The sequence below is a fragment of the Rhinolophus hipposideros genome (genome assembly GCF_964194185.1).
Source record: "Rhinolophus hipposideros genome assembly, chromosome: 3".
Lineage (NCBI taxonomy): Eukaryota > Metazoa > Chordata > Mammalia > Chiroptera > Rhinolophidae > Rhinolophus > Rhinolophus hipposideros.
This window is the reverse complement of record NC_138049.1, coordinates 97784051-97811037: the sequence shown is the minus strand read 5'-3', so window position 1 is coordinate 97811037 and position 26987 is coordinate 97784051. Positions and strand designations below refer to the sequence as shown.

Sequence of the window (26987 nt, the reverse complement as noted above, 5' to 3'; positions counted from 1 at the left end):
GACACCAGAGACCTCTCTTCTCCTTTTTCCACCAGGTGAGGATACAACCTGGAAGAGGGGCTTCACCAGAACCCCCCACGCTGGCACGCTGATCTCAGACTTCCAGCCTCCAGCACTATGAGAAATACATTTCTGTTTTTTTAAGCCACCCAAACTGTGGTACTTTGCTATAGCAGCCTGAGCAGACTAAGAGAGTGGCGGAGGACCCTAAAAAAAAACAACAACAAAAAAAACCCCTCCTATCCATCAATGACTTTTTCTTTGTTAAATACAACAAAAATATATTACTAGAAACAATGACAAAAAAGAGACATACAAAGTGCAAGCCTAAAATACTTATTAGATTTGACAGACATAAAATTGCATTTCAACAAATACAACCAGAACAAATATAGCACAGGGGGAAAATTTAAATTATAAAAACTTCACACATTGTTCATTGAAAGTGTGCCTATATGTGACTGATACAGTGGCTTAACATTTTACCTGTAATGTTTCGTTGTTTCTCAGTCATAACTAAACAAAAAGTTAGAAGGAAGAGAGCAATTTTCCATATAAAGGCCAAAATTTATACTTTGAACAAATACCCTGTATATCTACATTTAAAGACTTAAATGTGACAAATGATGATTCTTCTTGCTTATTAACTCACCTAATCTAAGTAATATTAATGACACCATCACTCTTAGGGAAAAATGTATAAAGAAATTGTTTTGATGCTTTATTTTAATAACACTCATAGTAGAAAACTGGTCTTACAGATATGTTGACAAAAATACAAGAAGGAATTTTAAAGCCATTTCAACAAGCTCAATATTTTTATCTTAACTTTTACAAGAGGAAGCGAGTGATGCTATATTTTCAAACTGCATCTTCAATCCTCCACTAGTAGCTCGTTCCAAAATATTATCTTATAAGTCTATAGTTATACTCAAATTATCTTGGGATGATATAATGGATTCTGGATCTATGAATTTCCAATGCATATTTCCTCTTTTGACAGAAAACGAAATCTGACATCCTATCAAATTATTAAAGTTTTTCTGTGAGCATTTTTATAGATATGCAATATCAAGATTATCACCTATTTTGGCGATAATTGTTATTAAATTAAGAACATGTCATAACAATTTACAGAAACTATTCTAAGCTTCTGTCTTTCGCTTTTGCTCTTAGATTTTATTGCCAGTGAAAAACCTGTTGCATGGAAACGTGAACGTCAAGGCCATCTTATAAACAAGTCTGACTGTGCAATTCACACCTTCACTAGACTGATCTCTATCTTGCCAAAACTTGAAGAGTTCTTCCTATAGAACAAACATTCTCAACAGAACTGTCCCCCTCAGTAATCATTGCAACTGGGCATGTGAAAACAACTGTTTCTGCTGTTTCCATTTTATCGCATAATGAAGGGAATGATTTTCAATTCAATACATTCATCTTTATGTAATTCATAATTTCCACATTGATAAGCGTACTGTTCAGTTCAGCTGATATTTTTGTCATAGCGAGACTTCCTTAATGAAGGAAGCAGTGCATTGATTTACATTCTGGCACAAGTCTCCCTAATCTGAGTGACTGACTGGTCTAGGATGTTTTCCCGATGTAGCAGCTGCCGCCATCAGAACATACCGTGTTTCCCCAAAAATAAGACCTAGTTGGACAATCAGCTCTAAGGCATCTTTTAGAGCAAAAATTAATATAAGACCCTGTATTATATTATATTACATTATATTACATTATATTACATTACATTCCATTATATTAAAGACCCGGTCTTACATTATTGTAAAATGAGACCGGGTCTTATATTAATTCTTGCTCCAAAAGACACCTTGGAGCTGATGGTCCAGCTAGGCCTTATTTTGGGGAAACACGGTACTCCTTAAACCCCAAACAAAGATCTTAAACTTCAAACCACTTGTTGATAATTTGATCCCTCATAGTTCTATACAGTTCAGAGCTGGTTGTGGTTTGGCAATGAAGTTAAAAGATACAGAAGAATTCTTTCATATCATCATGTTCAAATTGCACATGTCGTACAAGAACAGCTTATGTCAACAATATATGTGCACTTTTCAAGTTGCCATGAAAAATATTTTGCTAGCTTTATTTGTTCTGGGACTTGGTCTTTCCTGCCATTAGATATTTCTGGATGCCCAGAGCTAAAGATTCGATGGAAAGTGATGCTTAAGCTTTCTTTCTTGCCACAGGTTAACCCAACCCTGTGAAGCAAACATCTCTGTTGGAGTTTTTCAATGTTTGGCAATTGTAGATAGATTTTTAGTCTTAGCAACACGAAGTGTTACTTCACAAGAAGCCCACAGAACACTGGAGTTTATATGTGAAATACTGATTGCTCTCAAGCTTGTTAACTCAATACTCTTTGTCTTTCAAAAAAAATTAGTTTGTGATGAACTTGTGTATTTATCTTTGGTATGTAAATGCCACTTGTTTTTATGATGGATTTCCTTCATTAGCCAGTACATCTCAACAAGAAACTCACTGGTATTAGTACCTCACCATTACTGATAACTACAAAACTCTCACTCTCTATATGATGAGTGCCATAGTTTCCAGGTGCTGCCATGACAAATTACGACAAATGCAGTGGTTTAAAGCAATGCAATCCTGTAGGTCAGAAGCCCAGTATGGGTCTCACTGGATTAAATCCAGCGTCAGCAGGCTGTTTCTTTCTGGAGGCTCTAAGAGAAAATCCATTTAGTGCTCATTCAGACGTCAGGTAGAATTCAGTTTCTTGTAGCTGGAAGACCGATGCCCTGTTTTCTTGGTGGCTGTGTACTCAGAGCTTCCCCCGCTTCTAGCGTCTGCCATATTCCTCGGCAGTGGCCCCCTTCCTCCATCTTTAAACCAGACGTCCTTTTCGCTGGTGTCTCTCTCTGACTATAGTTGGGGAACAGTCCCTGCTTTCAAATATGGAAGATTGGCCTCACCCAGCTAATCAACCCATCTCAAGGTCTTTCACCTGATGACATCAGAAAAGTCCCTTTTGCCATGTAAGGTGACATGTTCTTAGGTTCCTGGGATTAGGATGTGGACATTGAAGGTGGTGGGGGTGGGGTGGGGGCATTATTCTGCCTATCTCAAAGAGGGATTACATCTTCAAATAAAACTAGTACAAACTCTTTGGAATGATTTCAGAAAGAACAATGCTTTTGGAATCCATTCCACTATTATCATTTGGCTTATTATTACTGCTACATTCAGAAAAGATATGTCGTTTCTTGACAAAAAGTTCAGTGACTTTGGTTTTGCTATCTGTGAACTAGTACTTGAATGAGCTAATCACTACTCTAAGTTAGTTAATCATGTTCAAGTATAAATTTAAAAAAAAAAGAACAGGTTAGATTGAAAGTGAAATGATTATAAAAATAACAAATGATTAAAATAATTTGTCCAGGTGTTTCTATATTTTTGGGTTATAGTCGACCAAGTAACCTTAAAGTGTCACATGCTGGAACATAGTCCTATTGCATGTCGCTAGGACAAAGCTGGCGCCATATGTAGCAATCCGTGTCATTTGACAACACCCAAGCTGGTCTACACCCTGTTCGACTACACAAAACAAGTTTACTAACCACATGCTTGGACCTTGAAGCTAAGTGAAACTGATACAGAAGTTTCAAAATACTTACTCCCAGCCCCAACCAGTAGATCGCACATTCAGTAGCTCAGGACTAGCATTTTCGCCAAGTGTCCCAAGGACCTCCTCCAGGCTGGCCACATGGGTTGCTCCTGGTCCTCATTCTGGGAAGCCTCAGAGAGAGGGCCCCTGGGGGACACGATCATACCTACGTTTACATTGAGGTCTCTCTCTCCAGAGAGACCTCCCAGGGAAGCCCTTGGCCCTCAGGTACCCCGTCCTCAGGCATCTCCCAGCTATTTCCCTTCTCTTTCCCCTGCTGAAGAGATGGCTCCCCTCATGGACCCTGGGTGGGAGTGCAGACACAGCCACGGACACTGACAGTTCCCACTTTCTTGGAGCTGACACCACTTCTTTTCCTTCTCGTCCTCCCCCCCGCCCCTCGCAGCCATGGTCTTCTCTTTATCCTTCAAAGCTCCCATCACTTTTCCAGAGATGACCCCAGAGCAGGGTATGTCTGGGGTCTCAATGGGAAGGCAGAGCAGTGGGAGTGGTGGGCGGGCAGCTCACAGTCTCAGAAGCCAGAGGGGGGTCCATACAAGGTATTTAGCCAGGCCCTAGAGCCAGTGGGTAAATACCTACAGGCTGGCTCTGCCACAGAACCAGGAAGGACAGGGATGTCCCTAAAATTCCCCATGACGTGTCTCCTTCCCTATCAGCCCCAGACGTGTGAGATAGGGCATGGATATCAGAGATGTAAGCCGCTTCAAGACGGTGGCTGTGTCCACACTTGAGGAGGCTGAGAGGTAGAGAGGGCCTGGGCACAGAGGACGAGATGCTCAGAGGAAGGCCCAGGCCTCCTGACTCCTATTCAAGTGCTCCTCCTGGACCCACTGACACCTCCACAGACACTCAATACAACCGGGCCGCAGGTTTGTCTAGTCCTGAGCCAGAAGACTTCACAACCCAGTCGCCAATCCCAAAATTCGTTTTCCCCTAGACAGATGGGCTCTGTTCCCACTTCATCCCAGTTCTTTATTCCAGATTTTCTGCTTTCAGGAATGAGTGGGTGAGTTGTGCTCCCCACTAACTACTGTCCCTTCTCTTTCCCCAGCAGCCTCTGCCTCCAGGCAGGCCACCTGGGCTCCCAATGACCTGGGCTCACCATGGACCTAGATCTGTGTGTCCCCCACTGCAAAAGCCAGAGCGGTCCCCAGGGCTTCCTCTGCCATCACTGCCCCTCCACAGTGAGTTGAAGGTGGGACCTTCATCTACACAGGCCTGGATCAGGGGCCAAGAACAGAGCTGCCACCCCAGCCCTGTCATCTCCCCTTTTTGTCCCTCTGTCCTCCAGGGAACAAAACTCCACCCTCTGCTCCAGCCCAGTCCCCCCAGTGCCCTGGTCCCCATGTCTGTGGACTCCTCCTGACCAAGAGCCTGGTTCTGTCAGCCCTGCTTGTCCAAGAGTGGGGTTTGAATTGAACTGGGGGCAAATGGAGCAGGAAACAGCTTCTGTCCCTGCACAGAGGGTTGGAGGGGGCATCAGCCAGAGAACACAGAGGCAGGGAAAATTATGATTGACAGGGATCTCTACAAGTTAAAGTCACACTGAATCCAGCCATCTTGCTGTTCTTTACAAACCCACCTTTGTCATTCAGGTGTAAACTCTCAGGTATCTCCTCCACGTTTCTCCCTTCCCTTCCCTCTACTCCTCTCCCTCTCTCCCTCTCTGATTCATTCCTCCTTCAGTAACACTCACCTGTACAGAAAGACCCTCCCACCAACTGTGCTTCCAGGAATGCTCGCCCAAGGCCACCAGCCCAGGACGCTGCCTTGTCCTAAGTCATGAGGGAGAGAGGTTCACATAAGAGAGAGAAACTGAAGCCTGGGGAGAAGGGGGCATACCGGGGAAAATGGAGAAAGCTGGGAGAAAGGTGCAGGGACAACGCAAGAGTGAAGAGGATGTGGAAAGGGGATCAGGTAAGGCAGGGAGCAGGCTTGCTGGAGGAGGCGCAGGCATGGGGAGAGGGGCACAGGGTCAAACAATGGACTCAGTCACTACATTCATTTCTTCCCCTCCTCACACCTCAGAGCCTTAAGGAATCCACACGAGCAACATACAAGGAGGTCTCTGAGGTGCACACACCACACCAAGGTTCTGGGGTTGCTTTTTCTCTATCTCTCTCTTCTTTGTAAATTATGGGTCAACATCAACATTTTCCCGATTCTAAAAACTCTGAAATCCATTAAAGGAAAATACGAGCTGTGATTCTTTCACCGACTTATTTTTCAAGTGACATTTCCCATGCCTCCGTCAGTGGGGCAGCCATGGGAGCTAAGATAGAGCATGTCCCAGCCCTGAGGCTGCCTCTCCCCTCCTCCCTGCTCTTCTCCAGAGCCAGCCCCACCCCTCCCACCAGCCCTTCTGAGGCCCATGCTCAGTAAGGGCGGATCCCAGCTCTCCTCTCCCCACCTCTGCCCTTTGCCCAGGAACCTCCCTGCACTTCCAATGTCCCTTTCTTCTCCCCTCCAACACCCATATGACCTTCCAGGGTGAAAACACATCACTGACCTACCAGTTAAACTTAAGCATAAGGCTTATGGGGTCCATCGAGGTTTAGGACGGTGGTCAGGATGAGAATGACCCTTTGATTTTGTCAGCTATCTTCAGCCCATCCTTCTGAGGGAGAGAGGTAAAACCAGGAACCAGGAAATGAGAGAGTGTGCAGGGAGAGAGAGGGAAAGGAAAAAGAGTGGGCAATTTTGAGTTGACCACAGTTTCCTCCCTGTACTTCTCAGCGTCTCCCCTGCCTGCCCTCCCACCTAAGGGGGTGAGGAAGCTGGGCAAGAGGGAGGCAAGAGCACCTTAGTTCTGGTGGCTGCCTTGGGAGGGCAGAGCTGAGGCTTCTCAAAGCCCAAGACCCTCCATGCACCTGAGTGAAGGGAGCTCCTGGCTCCACTTCACTTCTCTATTTCCATAGAGCCCATCACCCTACGCCTCCCACTTTCTCAAAGGAGGCCTTTGTCCTTCTCAATTCCTCCTGATCAGAGGTGGCAGGGAGCCCCAATGAATCAGCCCCCTTGCCCAGGGACCACCTCATTTCCTTAGCCCGCCACCCCCATCCGAGAGCTACCCCCAAGGAGAGGGTAGCTTGGTTGGGAGGACCTTTTCTCTTACTGGTGCTGCTAACACCCCCTCCACCAGGCCCTTGGCTTCAGATGAGGGGTTGGGGGAGAGGACCAGAAAGAAGGCAGAGGACAGGAGGAGTGAGGCAGGGAGCAGTGGCCCTGCAGCCAGAGGGCCCACAAGGAGGCATGTTCCAGGCATGGGCACACAGGAGGGTGCCCCTCCCCTAGTCCTGCAGGGTCCCTGACCTTGTATTCCAGGCTCCTGCCCCAGGGAGAGGGCAAAGGAGGGACTCTGAGCAAATCTCTGTGACCCGCCAGTCACTGGACCCAGGCGCAAAGCAGGACTATGTCCTCCCCATCCTTGACCCTGGGTCTGGTTTCACTGGCACTCTAACTGGACTCCACAAAGTGAGCTCGGGCACACTGGTGGGAATCAGTATTTTCACAGACATCCTGGGTGATCTGAAGTGAACTCCTTCCGTGAGAAAATGGGTCTTCCTTCACAGGCTTCGTTCTCTCAGAAGAGAGAAATGCCACTCACCCTTTCCTCAGAGGACTGGCCCCCCCATACAAACAGCTCCACCACTCAAAAGCCAAGAAGGAAATGACTGATAGGTTTCCCACTTTAAAAAAAAAAACAATTCTTACGTATGATAAAAGACACTATAAACTGTGTTTTTAAAAAGTGACAGGATAGAAAAAAATGACATGTTATACAATAATTAATATCCAGAATGTACAAAGCACTTGTAAAATCAAAGAAAAGGTCAACTACTCGATAGAAGAAACAGAAAAGGATAGATAGAAACTTCAATCCAAGGAAACATCCCCCAAAACGCATATATGAAGGTAGAATCAATGGTATCAGTAAATGGGAAAATGCAAATGAAAACAATGGGGGGATCATTTTTTCACCCATTAAATTAATAAAAATTAGAAAGATTTGTCATTTCCAATGGCAATAAGGTTGTGAGAAAATTGGCAGTCTCAACAGCTGTTGGCGGAAATAGAAACCAGTGCGTCCTTTTAGGAAATCGATCTGTGCAGATTTCTCAGAATACTAAATGTGTATCCCTCCCTGCAAATAACTCAGTCCTTTCTGGTGTGTGTGTAGGAGAATATACTCACATGTGCAAAAAGAGGCATGTGAACAGTTACCTGCCGCAACATTTTACATAATAGTGAAACTTAGAAATAAATCAACGTGGCCGTGAATAGGAAAGGCACTACAGGCACACCTCAGAGGACCGGGGGCTGGGCTCCAGGTCACCGCAAGAAGGCGAACATCACAATAAAGCGAGTCACGGGGATTTTTTGGGTTTCCCGGTGCTTATACAAGTTATGTTTGTACTATCGTGTAGCCCATCATATTGCAATAGCATTATGTCTAAAGAATGTACATACCTTAATTTAAGAAATACTTTATTGCTAAAAAATGCTAACCATCATCTGCGTCTGTTTGGAAAATGGTGCCAACAGACTTGCTTCAGGCAGCGTTGAAAAAACCTTCAATTTATTTAAAAAAAAAATTAGAATCTGTGAAGCACAATGAAAATGAGCAATAAAACGAAGGACGCTTGTAACTAAAGAATGCTACATCTATAATAGGAGGTGTTATGCAGCAGGTTAGAAAGAATGAGGCAGATCTGTGTGTCCCGACAGGCATAGGTCAGATCGCCAAAAAACATTTAGGTCCAAATACTCAATATAGCGGCTGAGTGACACATATCATCGCCCCTCATTAATAGAAGTTAAAATGAAAATAAAGCTACATCCATAGAAACAGCGTGTGTGTGCATGTGCAAAAACAGAGACAACTGTGTGCAGGGATCACCTCACCAGGCTAACAGGATTGTGGGTAGGCGTGTGTGACAGGGGTGGGAGGTGAGACTTTCACATTCTATTCTGTATTGTTTGAATATTTTTACAACTATGTGTACATGAGTAAAATAAGATAAAATTTTTTCATGACTGGTGAAGCGAGTGGACAGTGAGGTAAGCAGAGGTCCCAGCAGCCTCGCACCCTCCCCACCTCCACCCCTGCCGAGAAAGCAGTCAAGAAATGTGTGTGCCTGGACCTGAACAAGTGCCCTGGGGACAGGACGTCTCCATGTCCTCTCTGGAGGCTCATCTTCCACGTGGTATGTTCTCACGGGCTTGCTAACACTTTAATTACGTATTTGTTCTGTCCCCACCATCATCCAAATTAACATGACCAACTTGAGCCTTACTCCATGTCCCACCCCTGACTTCTATTTCCATACAACCCAGCAAAAAGGTTTACTTCATGTTCATACCAAAACCCAGATGCAAACGCTTATCGTGCCCTTATTCATAACTGCCACAGACCAGAGACGACCCAAAGGTCCTGTAACTGGAGAAGGAATAAACACACTGCTTTATCCGTACAAAGGAATACTACTCAGCAATATAAAGGAACAAACTACAGAGACGCGTAACAAAAATGCTCACTCTCAAGTGCATTATGAAAGAAGCCAGATTCAAATGTTTAATTACACCTCAATAAAAAAGAAAAGAAAAATGTTTCACACTGCATGATCCCATATCTATAACATCCTGGAATAGGCAAAACTATTGGGACAGACACTTCTCATTGAGGGAATTTGGGGGGTAATAACTCTGTTCTGTGTCTGGGTGGGCTGATGGTTGCATGACCATGAATTTGTCACAACTCAAAGAACTGCATGTTATGTATACAAACCATATCCCAATGTTAAAACAAAATGAAACAGAGACATATGTCCCCTGCCAGAGAGCCTGCTCACTGTGGCCTCCTCTCCATTCATGTGATCGACCTGGACCTAGAGGTTGTTTACGCAGTGCTGTCCTTACTTCCCCTTTTCCCATCTTTATTCCTCCTGTCTTTCTCTTCCTCCTCTGCTCCTTTTTCTTAAGCAGTGGGATACTCCCTTCAGATGGAATCCTACATGTGCCCTTGTGAAGACACCTGTTGATGAAGAAGGATAAGGGTCCTCTCTCAACAGAATTTCGTCCCCATGTTTTCATTCTGCAGATAAAAACAAACTGAGGCCCACAAATGAAAGGTGCTCCTCTATTGCATCCATGCTCTGTGCTCCCAACCTTCCTACAATGTGGCTTTCAGAGACCACCCAGACGAGGCTGAGAGGGACCATCACAGTACACAGCTTATCCTAACCATTCTAGAGCCTTCTAACTTTGCAGTCTGGTCATGAGGGTAACAAAATAGAAACAGATTTGGGGGAGAACACGTCTTCTCCTGCAACCTGCCCATTCTGCCGTTCTCCTTACCTTCTCATCGGAAGAGATCCACAGGGTCACGTGTCTGGTCGGAGGGACTGATCTTTCAGGTTGACCAGGAGCTTTGCCGTGGAATGCGAGATTGAACAATTAAGTTCGCAAACTTGTTGCAAGAATGTTGCTACACTTTTTTGATATCAAAGGGATTATTCATTATGAATTTGCACCAACTAGACAAACAGTTAACCAAGTTTCCTATTTCGAAGTGCATGAAAAAGTTAGACAACCTGAACTTTTCACCAACAATTCATGGCTCTTGCATCACGACAATGCCCCAGCTCACACGGCACTGTCTGTGAGGGAGTTTTTAGCCAGTAAACAAATAACTGTATTGCAACACCCTCCCTACTCACCTGATCTGGCCCCCAATGACTTTTTTCTTTACCCAAAGGTAAAGGAAATATTGAAAGGAAGACATTTTGATGACATTCAGGTCATGAAGGGTAATACGATGACAGCTCTGATGGCCATTCCAGAAAAAGAGTTACAAAATTGCTTTGAAAGGTGGACTAGGCGCTGGCATCTGTGCGTAGCTTCCCAAGGGGAGGACTTCAAAGGTCACCGTAGTGATATTCAGCAATGAGATATTTAGCACTTTTTCTAGGATGAGTTCACGAACTTAAGTGTCAGACCTTGTAGACATAACCTTAATAAGGGTCGTCTTTCAGCCTCTTGGCAATTGTCTCAGGAGGAATGTGATCTCAGGACTTCAGGGATTCAGGATACGCACTTCTGGAATGTATCCACAGATATACGCATGTGAAAAGAATATGTAGACGGTTATTTATGACAGCACCATTTATAATTCCAAAAGATTGAAAACCACCTCAATGTCTAAGCTATTGTACATCCATTCAATGGAATTCTCTGCATTTTCACAAGCTCCTTATGGACTGATATGCACTGATCTCCAACATAATCTATATTTTGTTAGATACAAAATAATGCCATTGATATGCTAGCTTTTGTGTTTTAAAAAATGTGAACAATAAAACTATATACTCATGTACATTTAAAAATACTCTGGAGAAAAACAATAAAAATACTCTGGAGAAAAACGATGGTTGTTGGGAAAGGATTGGGGGTAAAGGGGGACCGTGTAGAATAGATTTTTCACTATTTAGATACATTTTTATCTATTTTTATGGACCATTGAATCTATTCCAAATTAAATTTTCAAAAACTGATTGTATGAGAGCTCCCATTTCAGGGAAGATGGCGTAGATTCTTCTCATTAAGTAGAACTAAAAATCCTGGACAGTATATATACAAAGCACACGCAAGACGACTGAAAGGTGGAGAGAAGAAAGCAACTAGCTAGAGACCTCAGGACCTGAGAACAACACTGTGGTGAGTCCCCTGGTTTTCCTGCGACAGCCTGTATCCCAAACTAGGTATTGGAGCAACTACAGCCCAGAGAAAAGCCCTAAGAAATGTCTGCTGTCTCTAGCCAAGGGACCAGAAAAGGGCAATCAAACAAGACAAAAACTTCTAGATACTAACTGGTCTCCCCCAGCCAAACTCCACTGAAAACCTTCGGCCTCATCTCCCTGGCCCCACAAACACTGAGCAGGGAGCCTAGACTCCCAGCCTCGCCAGGCTATAGTAAGATGCGCCCTCCCCATCCTAGGTAGGCCAAATTGGAAGCCAGGACTTTCCTCCCTTAGGGGCACAATCAGTGGAGACCACATGGGACCTGGTCCCACTGTAATGAGGGCACTTCAGCCTCTCCACTGCGGACATGTCAGAGAAGGACTAGTGGAGTGCCAGGACTCTCACCACTGCTCAGTTTTAACAAGGCCACCCCCAATAATGGCTGTAGGGGACACATGGGTAGCAGTGATGAGGCACCCCCTTCCCGTCAGGCAGACGGGTATCACAGGGAAGGCCTAACTCCCACACTACCCAGCGGTTATAAGGAGTGTTTTCTCAACACCCTCCCTCCCTCCACCCAGGATGTCAATGGAGGCGAAGAGAAGAAACTAAACCTCTACCTCTGCCTGGTGGTAATTAGGTGGTGCCCCACTTTTCACCCAGGGTCAGAGAAGTCCTGCTAAAACACAAGGTTTAAATACGATCCAGAGTCTTTTAACATAACACCCAAAATGTCCAGGTTTCGATTGACAATTATTCATCACACCAAGAACCAGGAAGATCTCCAACTAAGAAAAGACAATCAAAAGACACCAACATTGAGATACACAGATGTTAGAAGGCCCCTGTGAGGACAGAGCCAGGAGTGAAGTTTCCAGGCTCTCGGCCTCACGTGGAAAGGTGCTCACTCGGGTAGTAAATGGCCATCAACTGTGATTGGATGGCCATCAGCTGTGGCCAGTTGGCCGTCAGCTATAACCAGTGAGCCATTGGCCACTAATATAATGGCTGTGACTACGCTAGCAGAAAAATGGGGGCTGGCAAGAAGATGGCTACTAAGAGCAGATTGCAGTTAGCAGGGCAGATTGCAGCTAGCAAGTGAGGTTGGTTGGCAGAGAGAAGTGAAAGGCAGGTTGCAGACAGTTTCCTGCTTCCAGTGTCTCCAACCCTGCAGCCAGGGAGACTATAGTGGTGTGACTCTCCTATCTATGGCTCCGTGGGTGTTCCTGTTTGGCCTCACATTGTCCTGCATTCTTATGTGGGAGCAGGACAAGAGACCCCGCATGACCACCCAGCATGAAGCCTCCATGGGCAATTAGGTAATTATTGGTAGGTTTAAGTGTACTATTTTATTTTTTGTTTTCTGTTTGTGCCCTCTGATTTTTGTTTCTCTGTTTTCTTTTTCCTACTTTCCTGTGGGTTACTAGAACATGTTTTAGAATATCATTTTAACTTATCTATAGGGTTTTTGAGTGTATCTCTTTGTATAGCTTTTTTTTTTTTGACAGTTCAGGCATTTAATTAGGTTTTTCTTAATTAATTTAGAACACCAGTTTGTGAGGATAAACCCCATCTGTGAGAGCAAACACAGAGCGGAGGTAGCCCTGGAGCTGAGGAACAGCTTTGATTTTTGGCAGAATTTGCGAGTCCACGGCTTTCTGATCAATTTTGCGCTGCTCTGTAATTTCATATTTCTCTTTCTCTGTATTGAAGATCTCCCCCTCCTGGCGCCTGGGCTTACACAGCTTCTTCTTTTTGAAGTAAGCGTCAGTGAGATGTTTGGGGATTTTCACACCACTGATATCAATTTTGGTGGAGGTGGCGATGACAAATTTCTGGTGTGTTCTACGCAGAGGAACTCGATTGAGGGACAGAGGTCCAGTCACAAGTAGCAAGCCACTGCTCAGCTGCTTCAGAAAAACCACCCTCTTGCCTCTATGGCGCCCAGTGAGGATGATCAGAATGGTCCCGGGAGTGATGCTGGCCAGCAGTTTTCTCACGTGCTAACTGAAGGGCTTCTTGCCATGGCTCGACAGCTTTCGAGGCACATCTTCAGTAGGATAGTATCTAGGCATTTTGCGAAGTTTAACCACTCGGGTGCCACCATTTTTGTCGCCACCAACTGGTTTTGTGACAGTAGCAAGAACCTTCTCCTTCTTTTTCTTTTCAATCCTGGATTTAGCTGCTGAGTACTTCCTCTTGTACATGGCCTTTCGGGAATACATAGCTGATCGGGAATACCTGCCGATTCCTCGGACCAGGACAGGGTTTCGGCTGCAGTGCGGCTTCCCCTTCTTAGGCGTTTTGGCCTTGAGGTTAGCCTTCTTAACCCTGACACCAGCATCAGCCTTCTTGGCTTCAGGTTTCTTCTCCTTAGTGTCCGGCTTCCCAGCTTTTCCCCCCGCCATCTTGCAAGTTGGGAAAGAGAACTGAGGCCCCCTGTATAGCTTTTTTAGTGGTTGCCCTAGGTATGTATGTGTGTGTATATAACTCATGTTGACATTTTACCAGTTTGAGTGGTGTGTAGAAGCCTACCTCCCTTTACATTCCCTTACCTTTCCCCATTTATAATATGATGAAGATAATAACAAAAAGAAGAGCATACATTAATGAAACTGAGAACAGAAGGACAATGGAGAAAATCAATGAAACAAGAAGCTGGTTCTACGAAAAGATCAATAAAATTGACAATTTTTTAGAAATACTGGCCCAAAAAAACCAGAGAAAAGACACAAATTCCTAACATCAGGACCAAAACAGGACATCAGTACGGTCCCTCCAGACTTCAAAAGGACAATAAGGGAATACTAGGAACACTCTACGCACAAATTTGACAAGTTAGATGAAATCGACCAATTCCTCAAAAGTACAAGCTACCACAACTTCCTCAATATGAAATGGATCATTTGAACACCCCTGTAACTATTAAGGAAATTGACTATGTAATTAGAAACCTCCTGCAAAAGAAATCTTCAGGCCCAGTGTTTTCCCTTAAGAATTATATCAAACTTTTAAAGAAAAATTAACATCAATTCTATGGAATCCCTTCTGGAAAATAGAAAAATGAAGCCACTTCGACCTTGATACCAACACCAAAGATACTAGAATGAAAGAAAACTACAGATTGATATCTCTCATAAATATAGATGCAAAAGATCGTAACAAAATATTAGTAAATAGAATTCAGCAATACATAACAATAATTATATAAACCAAGTTAAATGTATTCCAGGGATGAAAACCTGGTCCAATATTTTAAAAGTAATCAGTGTGATCCACCATATTAACAGTCTGAAGAAGAAAAAAATCTCGATTATATCACCTGAAGCATAAAAAGCATTTAAAATGTAACACTCATTCATGCTACTCTTAGAAAACTAGAAATAGAGGGCAACTTCCTCACGACGATAAAGAACGTCTATTAAAAACCTACAGCTAACATACTTAATGGTGAAAGACTGAATGCTTCTCAACAAATCAGGAACAAGGCAAGGATGTGAATTCTCACCTTTGCTTCCTATTTGCAGATGACATGATTATTTATGTAAAAAAGAAAATCTCAAGGAATCTACAAAAAAAGAGTGCTAGAACTAATAAGTGAATTCATCAAGTTGCAGGATACAGAATCAGCATGCAAAAATTAATTGTATTTCTATGTACTGCAATAAGCACATAGAAATCATCATTTAAAATGCAAGACCATTGACAATCACTCACAAAAGATAAAAATACTTAGATGTAGATTTAACAAAACATATACAGGAATTGTATGCTGAATGCTACAAAACACTAATGAAAGAAATCAAAGATCTAAATAAATGGAGCGTTCATGGATTGTAAGACTTAACATAGTAAAGATGACAGTTCTCCCCAAATTGTCATACAGATTTAATATAATTCCTATCAAGATCCAGCAATAAGAGCCGGCCCAGTGGCTAAGGTGGTTGGAGCTCCGTGCTCCTAACTCTGAAGGCTCCTGGTAAGATTCCCACATGGGCCGGTGGGCTCTCAACCACAAGGTTGCCAGTTTGGCTCCTGGTGTCCCGCAAGGGATGGTGAGCTCCACCCCCTGCAACTAAGATTGAACACGGCACCTTGAGCTGAGCTGCCACTGAGCTCCCTGATGGCTCAGTTGGTTGGAGCATGTCCTCTCAACCACAAGGTTGCTGGTTCAACTCCCGCAGGGGCTGCCCCCTGCAACTAGCAACGGCAACTGGACCTGGAGCTGAGCTGTACCCTCCACAACTAAGACTGAAAGGACAACAACTTGACTTGGAAAAAATTCCTGGAAGTACACACACTGTTCCCCAATAAAGTCCTTCCCAATAAATTAAAAAAAAAAAAAAAAACACAGTTAAAGATGTGACATTTATTCTAGGATGCCAATGATCAGCGTTAACCATCGCTGCCCACTGTATCACAAATTGTTGTGAGGATACCAAGGTGTATAGGCTGAGGCATAAGATTCACATTTTTCTAATAATACATTGAAAAGAGATTTCATTAGGCAAATATGTTTGAAGATGATGTTCACTAAGAAAATTGGCATTGTAGCCAATATTTCTAACATTCTTAATGAAACAAATTTGAAAATTCTAAGAAAAAGATAGTTATTGTAAAGACATTAATGTTATAGCACTCAGGCTTTAAACTGTGTGATCAACTACTATATGTTCCCAACTTTGTTGTAACTTATTGTAGGGAACATTGTTATTAAAGGCTTCTACAATAAAAACTTACAAATATTGTTGTATCGCCTTTCTCAGCTGTCTCAAACTTCAAATCGTTACTTTCTAAGAGTGAACTTTAAAGCATTAAAGGATCAGATAAAAGAATTATGCTTTATAAAGTCCTGAAACAATATTTAATTGTAAATTTTGTATGTATGTAAATTCTTTGAGATTTCTGCCCTCCAGAAGTGGAGTAGTTCCTTCTCTCTTGAGTGTGGGCTGGACATACTGACTCATTTCTCATCAGGCTGATGTGATGGTATGTGATTCTGAGTCTAAGACATAAAACTGCAGCTTCCATCTTGCTCTCGCTCTCTCTCTCTCTCCTCTCTCTGTCTCTCTCTCCTATCACTTGCTCTTAGGCAAGAAACTACCTAAGTCATTAGCCTTCTGGAACCTTATGGAAAAGTCCCCCCGGCTAGGAACTGATGCCTCCTGGGACCGTCCAGGAAGGAAATGAGGCCCCTTCTAACAGCCCCATGAGTGAGCCGTGTGTCATGCGAGTCCTCCAGCCCCAGTCAAGCCTTCAGATGACGCAGCTTGGCTGACAACTTGACTGTAACGTGGAGAGAGGCCCTGAGCCAGAAGCATCAGGGAAACCTCTCCTGCATTCCTGACACTGAGAAACTGGGATAAAATACCCATTTGTTGTTCTGAGCTGCTAACTTTTGGGTAATTTGTTATGCTGCCACACGTGACTAATACAGTGTCCAAAGAGAGAAAGAATTATTGCACTTTTTTATTGGCTCTAAATTAATTAAATGAGACATGTCATTTGGTTTGCATTTTATTACCATTCACAACAATCTATTTACTGGAACTTCATTTCCAACTGTGACCCAAATAAACACAAAGGGAAGAGCAGGCCATCCTAGGCTGATTCTGTGATGTTCCCTAATAACACCCCTGGTTATTCACCTTCTCCCAGTTACACAATCAAACATTAATATAGGTGCTGGGAAGGGATTCTACAGATATAACTAAGGAGGTCTCCAATCAGCTGACCTTAAGACTCGAGGACTATCCATGGGGAATGTCCTGATCAGGTGAGGACTGCTGGCTTTCTCCTGAGCAAAGATTCCAAGTGAGGGGGATTCAGTGTGAGGCATTTTCTCTACTGGCAGCTTTGAAAATGGAGGGCCACGTGGCAAAGACTGCTGGTGGACACTTGGGGTTGGGGCAGCACTCCCCCCTCTGACATTTGTCAAGGCAATAGGGACCTTAGGCCTACAACTGGGAAAAGCAATACTGCTAACAGCTCTCTGTAAGCTGGGAGGAAGATCCTGAGCTTGGGGTGAGCACACAGCTTTGTGACACCCTGAGCAGAAAACCCATCCACACCGAGCCTGGATTTCTAAGGAACTGTGAGCAAATAAGTGGGTGTTGTTTTGAGCCACTAAGTTCTGGTGATTTGTTCTGCAGCAATAGAAAACTAATACACAGGCTCAACTGTGCAACAAATAAGCACACAGCATTTTTTCCACTGGAATGAATTTATGAACTGTTATGCCCACTAGTTTGTAATAAAATATTTCCTCTTTTTGTATTTTTCAGGTAACGATTTTATGTGATATAAATTTTAATACAATCATTCGTTCATTCAACAAATAATTTAATGCCCACTATCTATCAGGAATGGCTTCAAATGCCTGGGATACAACTTTGTTCTAAACAGCCCAAAGCCCCTGTGCTTATGTGCCTTACATTCCAGAAGCTTCCCAGAGTGATTCGGAGCCATTGGAGTGTTTTTAGTGAAGAAATGACACAGCCTTACTGACATCAGCAGGATCACCAATCCCTGTGGGGAGAACAGTCCTTGGCTGGGAGGTGAGGGGGTGGCACTGGTGCCACAATCAGGACTGAGAGGGTGGTGGGGACTAAGGGGGGAAGAGGGCCTGAGGGGTGAGAGAGACAGAGAAGGGCTGGAGAAACAGGGGGAGGCAAAGGGGCAGAGGTGAAGAATCCTAAAGCAGTGGAGCTGACGGGTTGAAATAACTTGTTTTATAGATCTTTAGTAAATTATCTGGGACCTAGTGGGGTGTTCTGTGGAGCTGCCTAATCTACTTAAGCTAATCAATTTAAAAATAATAATGTGTCCCAATAACATATGCACACCACTGAGATGTGAATTATTCATAAAAACAGCCAACACAGGAGCCCCGCTGAAGGGCATTTAACTGTGTTGAACACTTGCAGCTTTGAGGTTTTCCTGGCTCCTCCTTGAAATACAGGTAACAAACTGCTTCCACTGCTTCTTTGTATTGAGGAGGCGGGAATCCACAAACTCAGGGCTGTGGAAGGAAGATCATTTTACAGTAGAAACATCCGGAGTCACAGGTGTCCCGTCTGGGAAAGTGAGACTTAGGAGCTTTGAGAGTCTGGCTGCAGGGCTGTTTACACACATTTCTGCACCAAGTGGGACAGATCACGGTTTTACACATTAGCTTCCTGATGATCAGGGGTTTCCAAGGCTGTTCCCCACTGTGGTTAATAAACAACAAGGAGCCTGGTCTCTATGAGAATCTCCGGCTGGAGTTTTCAGGCACAGCTTCTCCAGGGTTAAAGAGGAAAGCCCTGGCCTTCCTCTATTCCCAGGGCGAGCTCACTCTGGGGCATCAGGTCCCCTGGGGGTGTCTTCTTCCAGGAGAGTCGGGGGGGGGGGGAGAGGTAAAGGGTGGGAGGCAGGGCGTCCATTTCAGGGAGAGGGATTCCGGGAAGAGACGGGGAGGAAAAGGGGCTGAGCCCTGGCTCCTCAGACAGCCCTTGGGCGAGGACTCAGGGTGACAGCGTGACACAGCGCTCAGAGCAGGAGGAGGGGTCAGGAAGAGTCCCAGGTGCCCTGAGGGCGGAGTCTGGGGGGGAAGCTCAGTGTCGGGGAGTCCCCACTCCCCGCGGTTTCACTTCTCCTTCTCACAACCTGTGTCGGGTCCTCCTGCCTGGAAACTCGTGACGCGGCCCCAGGTCTCACTCCCATTGGGTGTCCGGTTCCAGAGAAGCCAATCAGCGTCACCGCCTTTCCGGTTATAAAGTGTCCCCGGACCCGCCCGCACGCAGATTGTCCCCAAACTCCTAGGAGGCGCGTCATGGGCCCCGGAACCCTCCTCCTGCTGCTCTCGGGGGCCCTGGGCCTGACGGGGACCCGGGCGGGTGAGTGCGGGGCCGGGAGGGAACGGCCTCCGCGGGGGGAAGCGCGGGGACCGCCCGGTGGGGGCGCGGGACTCGGGGAGGACGTGTCCCCAGCGCCCTCGGACCCGGGACCCGCGCCGGGAGGGGGCGCCTGGGTCTCAGCCCCCCCTGTCCCCACCCCCAGGCCCCCACTCCATGACGTATTTCCACACCTCCTGGTCCCGGCCCGGCCGCGGGGAGCCCCGGTTCATCTCCGTGGGCTACGTGGACGGCACGCAGTTCGTGCGGTTCGACAGCGACGCGGCGCGTCCGAGGATGGAGCCCCGCGCGGCGTGGATGGAGGGGCCGTGGGTGGAGCAGGCGATGCCGGGGTACTGGGACCGGGAGACGCAGAACCAGAAGGGCCAAGCACAGACTGACCGAGTGAACCTGCAGACCGCGCTCCGCTACTACAACCAGAGCGAGGCCGGTGAGCGACGCGGCCCGGGTCCCGGTCACGACCCCCACGGGTGGGCCGGGGTCCCCCCGAGTCTCCGGGTCCGAGCGTCACCCCGAGGATGCGGGACCCGCCCGCCCGTCCACCCGGGAAGAGCCCGCAGGGACGTGGACCCGGTTTCGTTTTCAGTTTAGGCGCCATCACTGCGGGGCGGGAAGGGCGGGGTTAAAGGTCGGGGTTAAAGGTCGGAGTTGACGGGGGTTAAAGGTCGGAGCTGACGGCGGGGCGGGGTCAGGGTCTCACACCCTCCAGACGATGTACGGCTGCGACGTGGGGCCGGACGGCCGCCTCCTCCGCGGGTACAGTCAGTTCGCCTACGACGGCGCCGACTACATCGCCCTGAACGAGGACCTGCGCTCCTGGACCGCGGCGGACCCGGCGGCTCAGATCACCCGGCGCAAGTGGGAGGCGGCCGGTGTGGCTGAGGACCTGAGGGGCTACTTTGAGGGCCTGTGCAGGGAGTGGCTCGGCAAATACCTGGAGAAGGGGAAGGAGACGCTGCTGCGCGCAGGTGAGCGGGGCGCGGGGCGCCTGCGGGGAGGGGAGGACATGGGACCCACACCCGGGCCCCCTCCCCGACCCCGGGGGATGGAGGCCGCCCGCGTGTTCAGATCCGGTACCAGAGAGCGACCCGGGGGCCTTCTCTCAGGGACACTTAGGGGCGCGGTCTCTCAGGATGGAGGGGGGACCATCCCAGAAATAACGACCAGCGGGTCCCTGGGACCCCGGCCGCTGCCCTGGGAACCCGGGGCCCTTCTCTCTCAGGGACACTTAGGGCCGCGGTCTCACAGGATGGAGGGGGGACCATCCCAGAAATAACGACCAGCGGTTCCCTGGGACCCCGGCCGCTGCCCTGGGAACCCGGGGACCTTCTCTCAGGGACACTTAGGGCCGCGGTCTCACAGGATGGAGGGGGGACCATCCCAGAAATAACGACCAGCGGGTCCCTGGGACCCCGGCCGCTGCCCTGGGAACCCGGGGACCTTCTCTCAGGGACACTTAGGGCCGCGGTCTCACAGGATGGAGGGGGGACCATCCCAGAAATAACGACCAGCGGGTCCCTGGGACCCCGGCCGCTGCCCTGGGAACCCGGGGACCTTCTCTCAGGGACACTTAGGGGCGCGGTCTCACAGGATGGAGGGGGGACCATCCCAGAAATAACGACCAGCGGTTCCCTGGGACCCCGGCCGCTGCCCTGGGAACCCGGGGACCTTCTCTCAGGGACACTTAGGGGCGCGGTCTCGCAGGTTGGAGGGGGGACCATCCCAGAAATAACGACCAGCGGGTCCCTGGGACCCCGGCCGCTGCCCTGGGAACCCGGGGACCTTCTCTCAGGGACACTTAGGGGCGCGGTCTCACAGGATGGAGGGGGGACCATCCCAGAAATAACGACCAGCGGTTCCCTGGGACCCCGGCCGCTGCCCTGGGAACCCGGGGCCCTTCTCTCAGGGACACTTAGGGCCGCGGTCTCACAGGATGGAGGGGGGACCATCCCAGAAATAACGACCAGCGGGTCCCTGGGACCCCGGCCGCTGCCCTGGGAACCCGGGGACCTTCTCTCAGGGACACTTAGGGGCGCGGTCTCACAGGATGGAGGGGGGACCATCCCAGAAATAACGACCAGCGGGTCCCTGGGACCCCGGCCGCTGCCCTGGGAACCCGGGGACCTTCTCTCAGGGACACTTAGGGGCGCGGTCTCGCAGGTTGGAGGGGGGACCATCCCAGAAATAACGACCAGCGGGTCCCTGGGACCCCGGCCGCTGCCCTGGGAACCCGGGGACCTTCTCTCAGGGACACTTAGGGGCGCGGTCTCACAGGATGGATGGGGGACCATCCCAGAAATAACGACCAGCGGTTCCCTGGGACCCCGGCCGCTGCCCTGGGAACCCGGGGACCTTCTCTCAGGGACACTTAGGGGCGCGGTCTCACAGGATGGAGGGGGGACCATCCCAGAAATAACGACCAGCGGGTCCCTGGGACCCCGGCCGCTGCCCTGGGAACCCGGGGACCTTCTCTCAGGGACACTTAGGGGAGCGGTCTCGCAGGTTGGAGGGGGGACCATCCCAGAAATAACGACCAGCGGGTCCCTGGGACCCCGGCCGCTGCCCTGGGAACCCGGGGACCTTCTCTCAGGGACACTTCGGGGAGCGGTCTCGCAGGTTGGAGGGGGGACCATCCCAGAAATAACGACCAGCGGGTCCCTGGGACCCCGGCCGCTGCCCTGGGAACCCGGGGACCTTCTCTCAGGGACACTTAGGGGCGCGGTCTCGCAGGATGGAGGGGGGACCATCCCAGAAATAACGACCCGCGGGTCCCTGGGACCCCGGCCGCTGCCCTGGGAACCCGGGACCTTCTCTCAGGGACACTTAGGGGCGCGCTCTCGCGGATGGAGGGGGGACCATCCCAGAAATAACGACCCGCGGGTCCCTGGGACCCTGGCCGCTGCCCTGGGAACCCGGAGACCTTCTCTCAGGGACACTTAGGGGCGCGGTCTCGCAGGATGGAGGGGGGACCATCCCAGAAATAACGACCAGCGGTTCCCTGTGACCCCGGCCGCTGCCCTGGGAACCCGGGGCCCTTCTCTCAGGGACACTTAGGGGCGCGGTCTCGCAGGATGGAGCGGGGACCATCCCAGAAATAACGACCAGCGGTTCCCTGGGACCCCGGCCGCTGCCCTGGGAACCCGGGGCCCTTCTCTCAGGGACACTTAGGGGCGCGGTCTCGCAGGATGGAGCGGGGACCATCCCAGAAATAACGACCAGCGGTTCCCTGGGACCCCGGCCGCTGCCCTGGGAACCCGGGGCCCTTCTCTCAGGGACACTTAGGGGCGCGGTCTCGCAGGATGGAGCGGGGACCATCCCAGAAATAACGACCAGCGGTTCCCTGTGACCCCGGCCGCTGCCCTGGGTACCCGGGGCCCTTCTCTCAGGGACACTTAGGGGCGCGGTCTCGCAGGATGGAGCGGGGACCATCCCAGAAATAACGACCAGCGGTTCCCTGGGACCCTGGCCGCTGCCCTGGGAACCCGGGGACCTTCTCTCTCAGGCCGTGTTCGCTGCCCGCACACAGTGTGACTGAGCTCTGACCCCGCTTTTCTGGGTCACGTGGCCTCCACCCAGCTCAGGACCGGGAGCCCTTTTCTCTCCACTGGAGACCTGCCTCTGACGGGCTGTCTCACCTGATTCTAGAACTTTCTAAAGACCAGAGATTATCCCGACGCCTGTGTCCAGTGCGGTGTCTGGTTTTTTGCTCCCTTCCCCCACCCCAGGTGTCCTGACCGCTCTCAGGACGGTCACGTGACCACTGCTGGCGTGTCCCCTGAGGGGTGCAAACGTCCTGAATATTCTGACCCTTCTCCTCAGACCCCCCAAAGGCACACGTGACCCACCACCGCACCCCTGACCGTGACGTCACCCTGAGGTGCTGGGCGCTGGGCTTCTACCCTGCGGAGATCACGCTGACCTGGCAGCGCGACGGGGAGGACGTGACCCAGGACACGGAGCTCGTGGAGACCAGGCCCGCGGGGGACGGGACCTTCCAGACGTGGGCAGCCGTGGGGGTGCCTTCTGGAGAGGAGCAGAGATACACGTGCCATGTGCAGCACGAGGGGCTGCCGGAGCCCCTGACCCTGAGATGGGGTACGGAGGGGCCGTGGGCACAGGGCCTCTTCTCAGGGAAAGCAGGGGCGTCAGGAGGACGTCAGGTGGGGGCTGAGGCCTGGGGTCAGGGCCCTCACCTGCCCTTCCCTTCCAGAGCCCCTGACCCTGAGATGGGGTACGGAGGGGCCGTGGGCACAGGGCCTCTTCTCAGGGAAAGCAGGGGCGTCAGGAGGACGTCAGGTCAGGGCTGAGGCCTGGGGTCAGGGCCCTCACCTGCCCTTCCCTTCCAGAGCCGCCTCCTCAGGCCGCCATCCCCCCTGGCGTGGTGGTGGGCGTCATTGCTGGGCTGGTCCTCCTGGGAGCTGCGGTCACTGGAGCTGTGCTGTGGAGCAGGAAGCGCTCAGGTAGGGAAGGGACGGGGACTGAGGTGTCCTGTCCCACTGGGGGTTTCATGCCCAGGTGGACTTGTGTCCTGCCTCGTTAGTGGGAAGGACCATCCACACACGTGTGCTTTCCCTGTCTGGGGCCCTATTTGCTAACACTTTATTAATGCACGTGTGACAATGAGGGACAGATTTATCACCTTGATGATTCTGGTGATGGGGACCTGATTCTCCATAGTCACAGGTCAGAGCGGGAGGTCCCTGCTGAGGACAGACCTCCAGGAGGGCGGTGGGTCCAGTCCCCACACATGTACTTTTCTCAGCTTTCCTGACCCTGCCGTGGGTCTGTAGTCACAGTTCTGGAAACTTCTCTGGGGTGTAGGACTCTGATTCCTTTAGGACCTCATGGTCCTGCCTCCTTCCTGGCTTTTCACGTGATGTTTTCTTTTTTAGGTGGAAAAGGAGGGAGCTACACTCAGGCTGCAGGTGAGTATGGAGGAAAGTGATCCCTGAGACCTTTGGGACAGTGTAGATGGAAGCCCTTGGGGGAGCTACCCACCCCCATAATTCCTCCTTTAGCCACATGTGCTGTGGGCTCTGACCACATCCTGTTTTGTTCTCCCCCAGGTGGTGACAGTGACCAGGGCTCTGATTTGTCCCTCACAGCTTCTAAAGGTGAGACCTGGAGGCCTGAGTGGGGAGGGGGTAGAGGGGACAGGACTGGGTACTGGGGACACTTTGGGACAGTGCGTGGACTGTTGAGAATGTCACCACTACAGCCACTAACCTGAATTTGTTCATGATTATTTTCTTCTGCAGCATGAGACAGCTACCTTGTGGGGACTGACGAAGCGAGATTTGTTCCTGTCCCCACTTTGTGACACAGGAAGCTCTGAGCTCTCCTTCTGCAAAGGGCATCTGAGTGTGTCTTCGTTCCTCTCGCATCATGTGAGGAGCTAGGAGACTGCTCGCCCCCTGCCCTCCACTCTCCCTCCCCACACTGACCTAGTCTCTTCCCTGACCCTCTGTCCTGTTCCAGCAAAGGCTGTTTCCATCCCCGCCTTTCCTTCATGTTACTCTGAGCAGCACCTTCTTACTTCCTGTTGAAATAAGAATCTGGATATGAATTTGTTTTTTCAATTCTTGCTATGAATGGTTGAGGGGTTAATTGAAGGAGAAAATCCTAAAGTTGGAGAGGAAATAAATGGAAGCACTGAGAACCTTCCAGATCCGTGTGTTTGCTGGGCTGAGTCTGTTGCAGGTGGAGACAGGAGAGGCTGTGAGGACCGAGTGTGGATGCAGCCTGAGCTCAGGCGGTGCTCAGTGCATCGTGGGCTCTGATGTGGTCACTCCTCGGCGGGGTCAACTCTCTGCCCCTTTGTCCTCGTCCCTTCAGTAGGACCTTGTCCCAGCAGGACCTGCGATCACAGGGACTCGAACATCACCCAGGTCTGGTCTTGTCAGTGACGGCTTTGTGTGGCCGGGTCACCAAGGCTCAGGCCTGGCCCGGCTCTCGGCCCCATCCTTCGAGTGTTCATTTGTTGTTTCTATAGAGGAATATGACTGTGTTTGTTCTTGTTACGTGTCCTGGTCTCATTCTCCTCTGGGTGTCACCTGTCTGTCAGCAGCAGGAGGTGTTTTCCTGTCATTGTCCCCACAAAGCCAGGGGGACCCTGTACATAGGAGTATGTGTCTTGAGAGATGCATTTTAGACTCATCCAGCTCTTGCCTCCTTCTAGGGCTTGATAATTCTTTCCATCTTTTCCCAAACTACCAGAGGAACCAGGTTCTGGAATGAGCAGAGGAGGGATCCTGTAATTTCCCATCTTAGATCAGTTCCTGCTAGAATTCTGCTCTGCTCGCCACCCTCTCTCCCTGCCCTGAGCTCTAGTGCTGGCTCCAGTCCAAACTCAGGGGTTGATGAAGCAGAGTCTACTTTATATTTATATTTGGTTAGAGAATAGGACCCATAAGTCGGGGCTCACTTCCCTGAAGAGGGAAATATAACTGCTGTGGTGTGCCGGAGGGCAGGTGTGGGAGAAATAAGGGGGAGGGGGGAGAGCAGCACCTGTGAGAAAAGGAGGGGTGGCACTGATGCCAGTGTGAGGGGACTTGGTGTTGTGGCTGCCACAAAACAGCATTTGACCCAAGGCTACATTAATAAAGACACTGTCCTTAGAACAAGGAGGCGCTGTCACTGATCATTCATTGATACTGGCTGTGTGCCAGATGTGTGACAGTTTCTGCTTCTGGGAAACATCACTGAAGTAAAGTCAGAAAAATGGCTGAACTTGGGGAGCGTCTGTTCCAGTGGGAAGAGACAGACTGTATCCTATAGCACAGTAAATGAGAAAGGTGTTTATGTTAGAAGGAGGTAAGTGTTTTAGGAAAATGCAGTGGGGAAGGGGATCCGGGGTGTGGGGCCTGGGAAGATGGCTGTTTAGATTGGGGTACTCACGGGGCCTCACTGGGAAGCTGACCTTCAGGGAAGATGGGAAGGACATAAGGAATTGTTTTTTCCAGGCAGGGAGCCTGCAGTGGGAATGCCCTGGGGCAGGAGTGTGTCTGGTTTCTGGGAAGAGCAGGGAGGCCTGTGTGGCTGCAGCAGAGAGTGATGAGAAGAGACAGGTGCGGCCAGACCACGTGGCTGGGAGGGTGGTAGAGGGCAGTGAGCTGTGCGCTGAGTGAGGGGGGAGGTACAGGACAGTTAAGAGCAGAAGGGGACATGGTGTGACCTTTCAGGGGACCGCTGGGGCTTCATTGCTGAGAACAGACTTGGGGGAGGTAGGCCTTCGGGAAGCCGGAGGAATCTGCAGCTTTCTGGGCTGGACCTGCTGCCACTGGGGGTGAGTAGTGGGAATAGTGGGAGTGGGGGGCTGGGTACGTCCTGAAGGTGGACATTACAGCATTTCCTAATGGGTGAGTCGGATGCGAGAGTCAGGGACACCCCACATCTCAGGATACAACTAGAAAGATGGAGTTGCTCTCAGCAGAAATGGAGAAGACTCTGGAAGGATCATATCTGAGGGGTGGGGGGCATCATAGACATTCATTTTAAAGACACTGGAGCTGAGATGTCTGTTAGAAATACAAGTGAGGTCATCAGACTGGCAGTTGGGCAGATGAGTCTAGAGATGAGGGGAAATGTCTGGGCTGGAGAAATAGACTTGGGGGGTTACACATATAAATGATATTTAAAGCCTTAAGCACAGATGAGGTCACCAAGGGAGTGATGGCTGCAGAAGA

At 49.4% G+C, this 26987-nt stretch overlaps 1 protein-coding gene and 1 pseudogene across 3 annotated transcripts; one reads left to right on the top strand and one right to left on the bottom strand.

Moving 5' to 3' along the window:
• Window positions 1–12948: 12948 nt before the first annotated feature.
• Window positions 12949–13815, bottom strand: LOC308495236 (large ribosomal subunit protein eL6-like; annotated as a pseudogene). The gene has a single exon. The product of its transcript is annotated as a large ribosomal subunit protein eL6-like (transcript).
• Window positions 13816–19175: 5360 nt separating this feature from the next.
• Window positions 19176–25321, top strand: LOC308490635 (class I histocompatibility antigen, Gogo-B*0101 alpha chain-like). 2 transcript variants are annotated; one of them, XM_081033165.1, is made up of 9 exons: window positions 19185–19284; window positions 19448–19732; window positions 19995–20029; window positions 20168–20270; window positions 23122–23397; window positions 23649–23762; window positions 24195–24227; window positions 24369–24416; window positions 24561–25321. In XM_081033165.1, the coding sequence occupies exons 1-9, from the start codon at window positions 19221–19223 to the stop codon at window positions 24563–24565; spliced, it is 963 nt and encodes a 320-aa protein (XP_080889291.1). In that variant the 5' UTR covers window positions 19185–19220; the 3' UTR covers window positions 24566–25321. The 2 variants fall into 2 exon arrangements, with proteins under 2 accessions (XP_080889292.1, XP_080889291.1); XM_081033166.1 differs by having other exon boundaries at window positions 19176–19284; window positions 19995–20270.
• Window positions 25322–26987: the final 1666 nt, after the last annotated feature.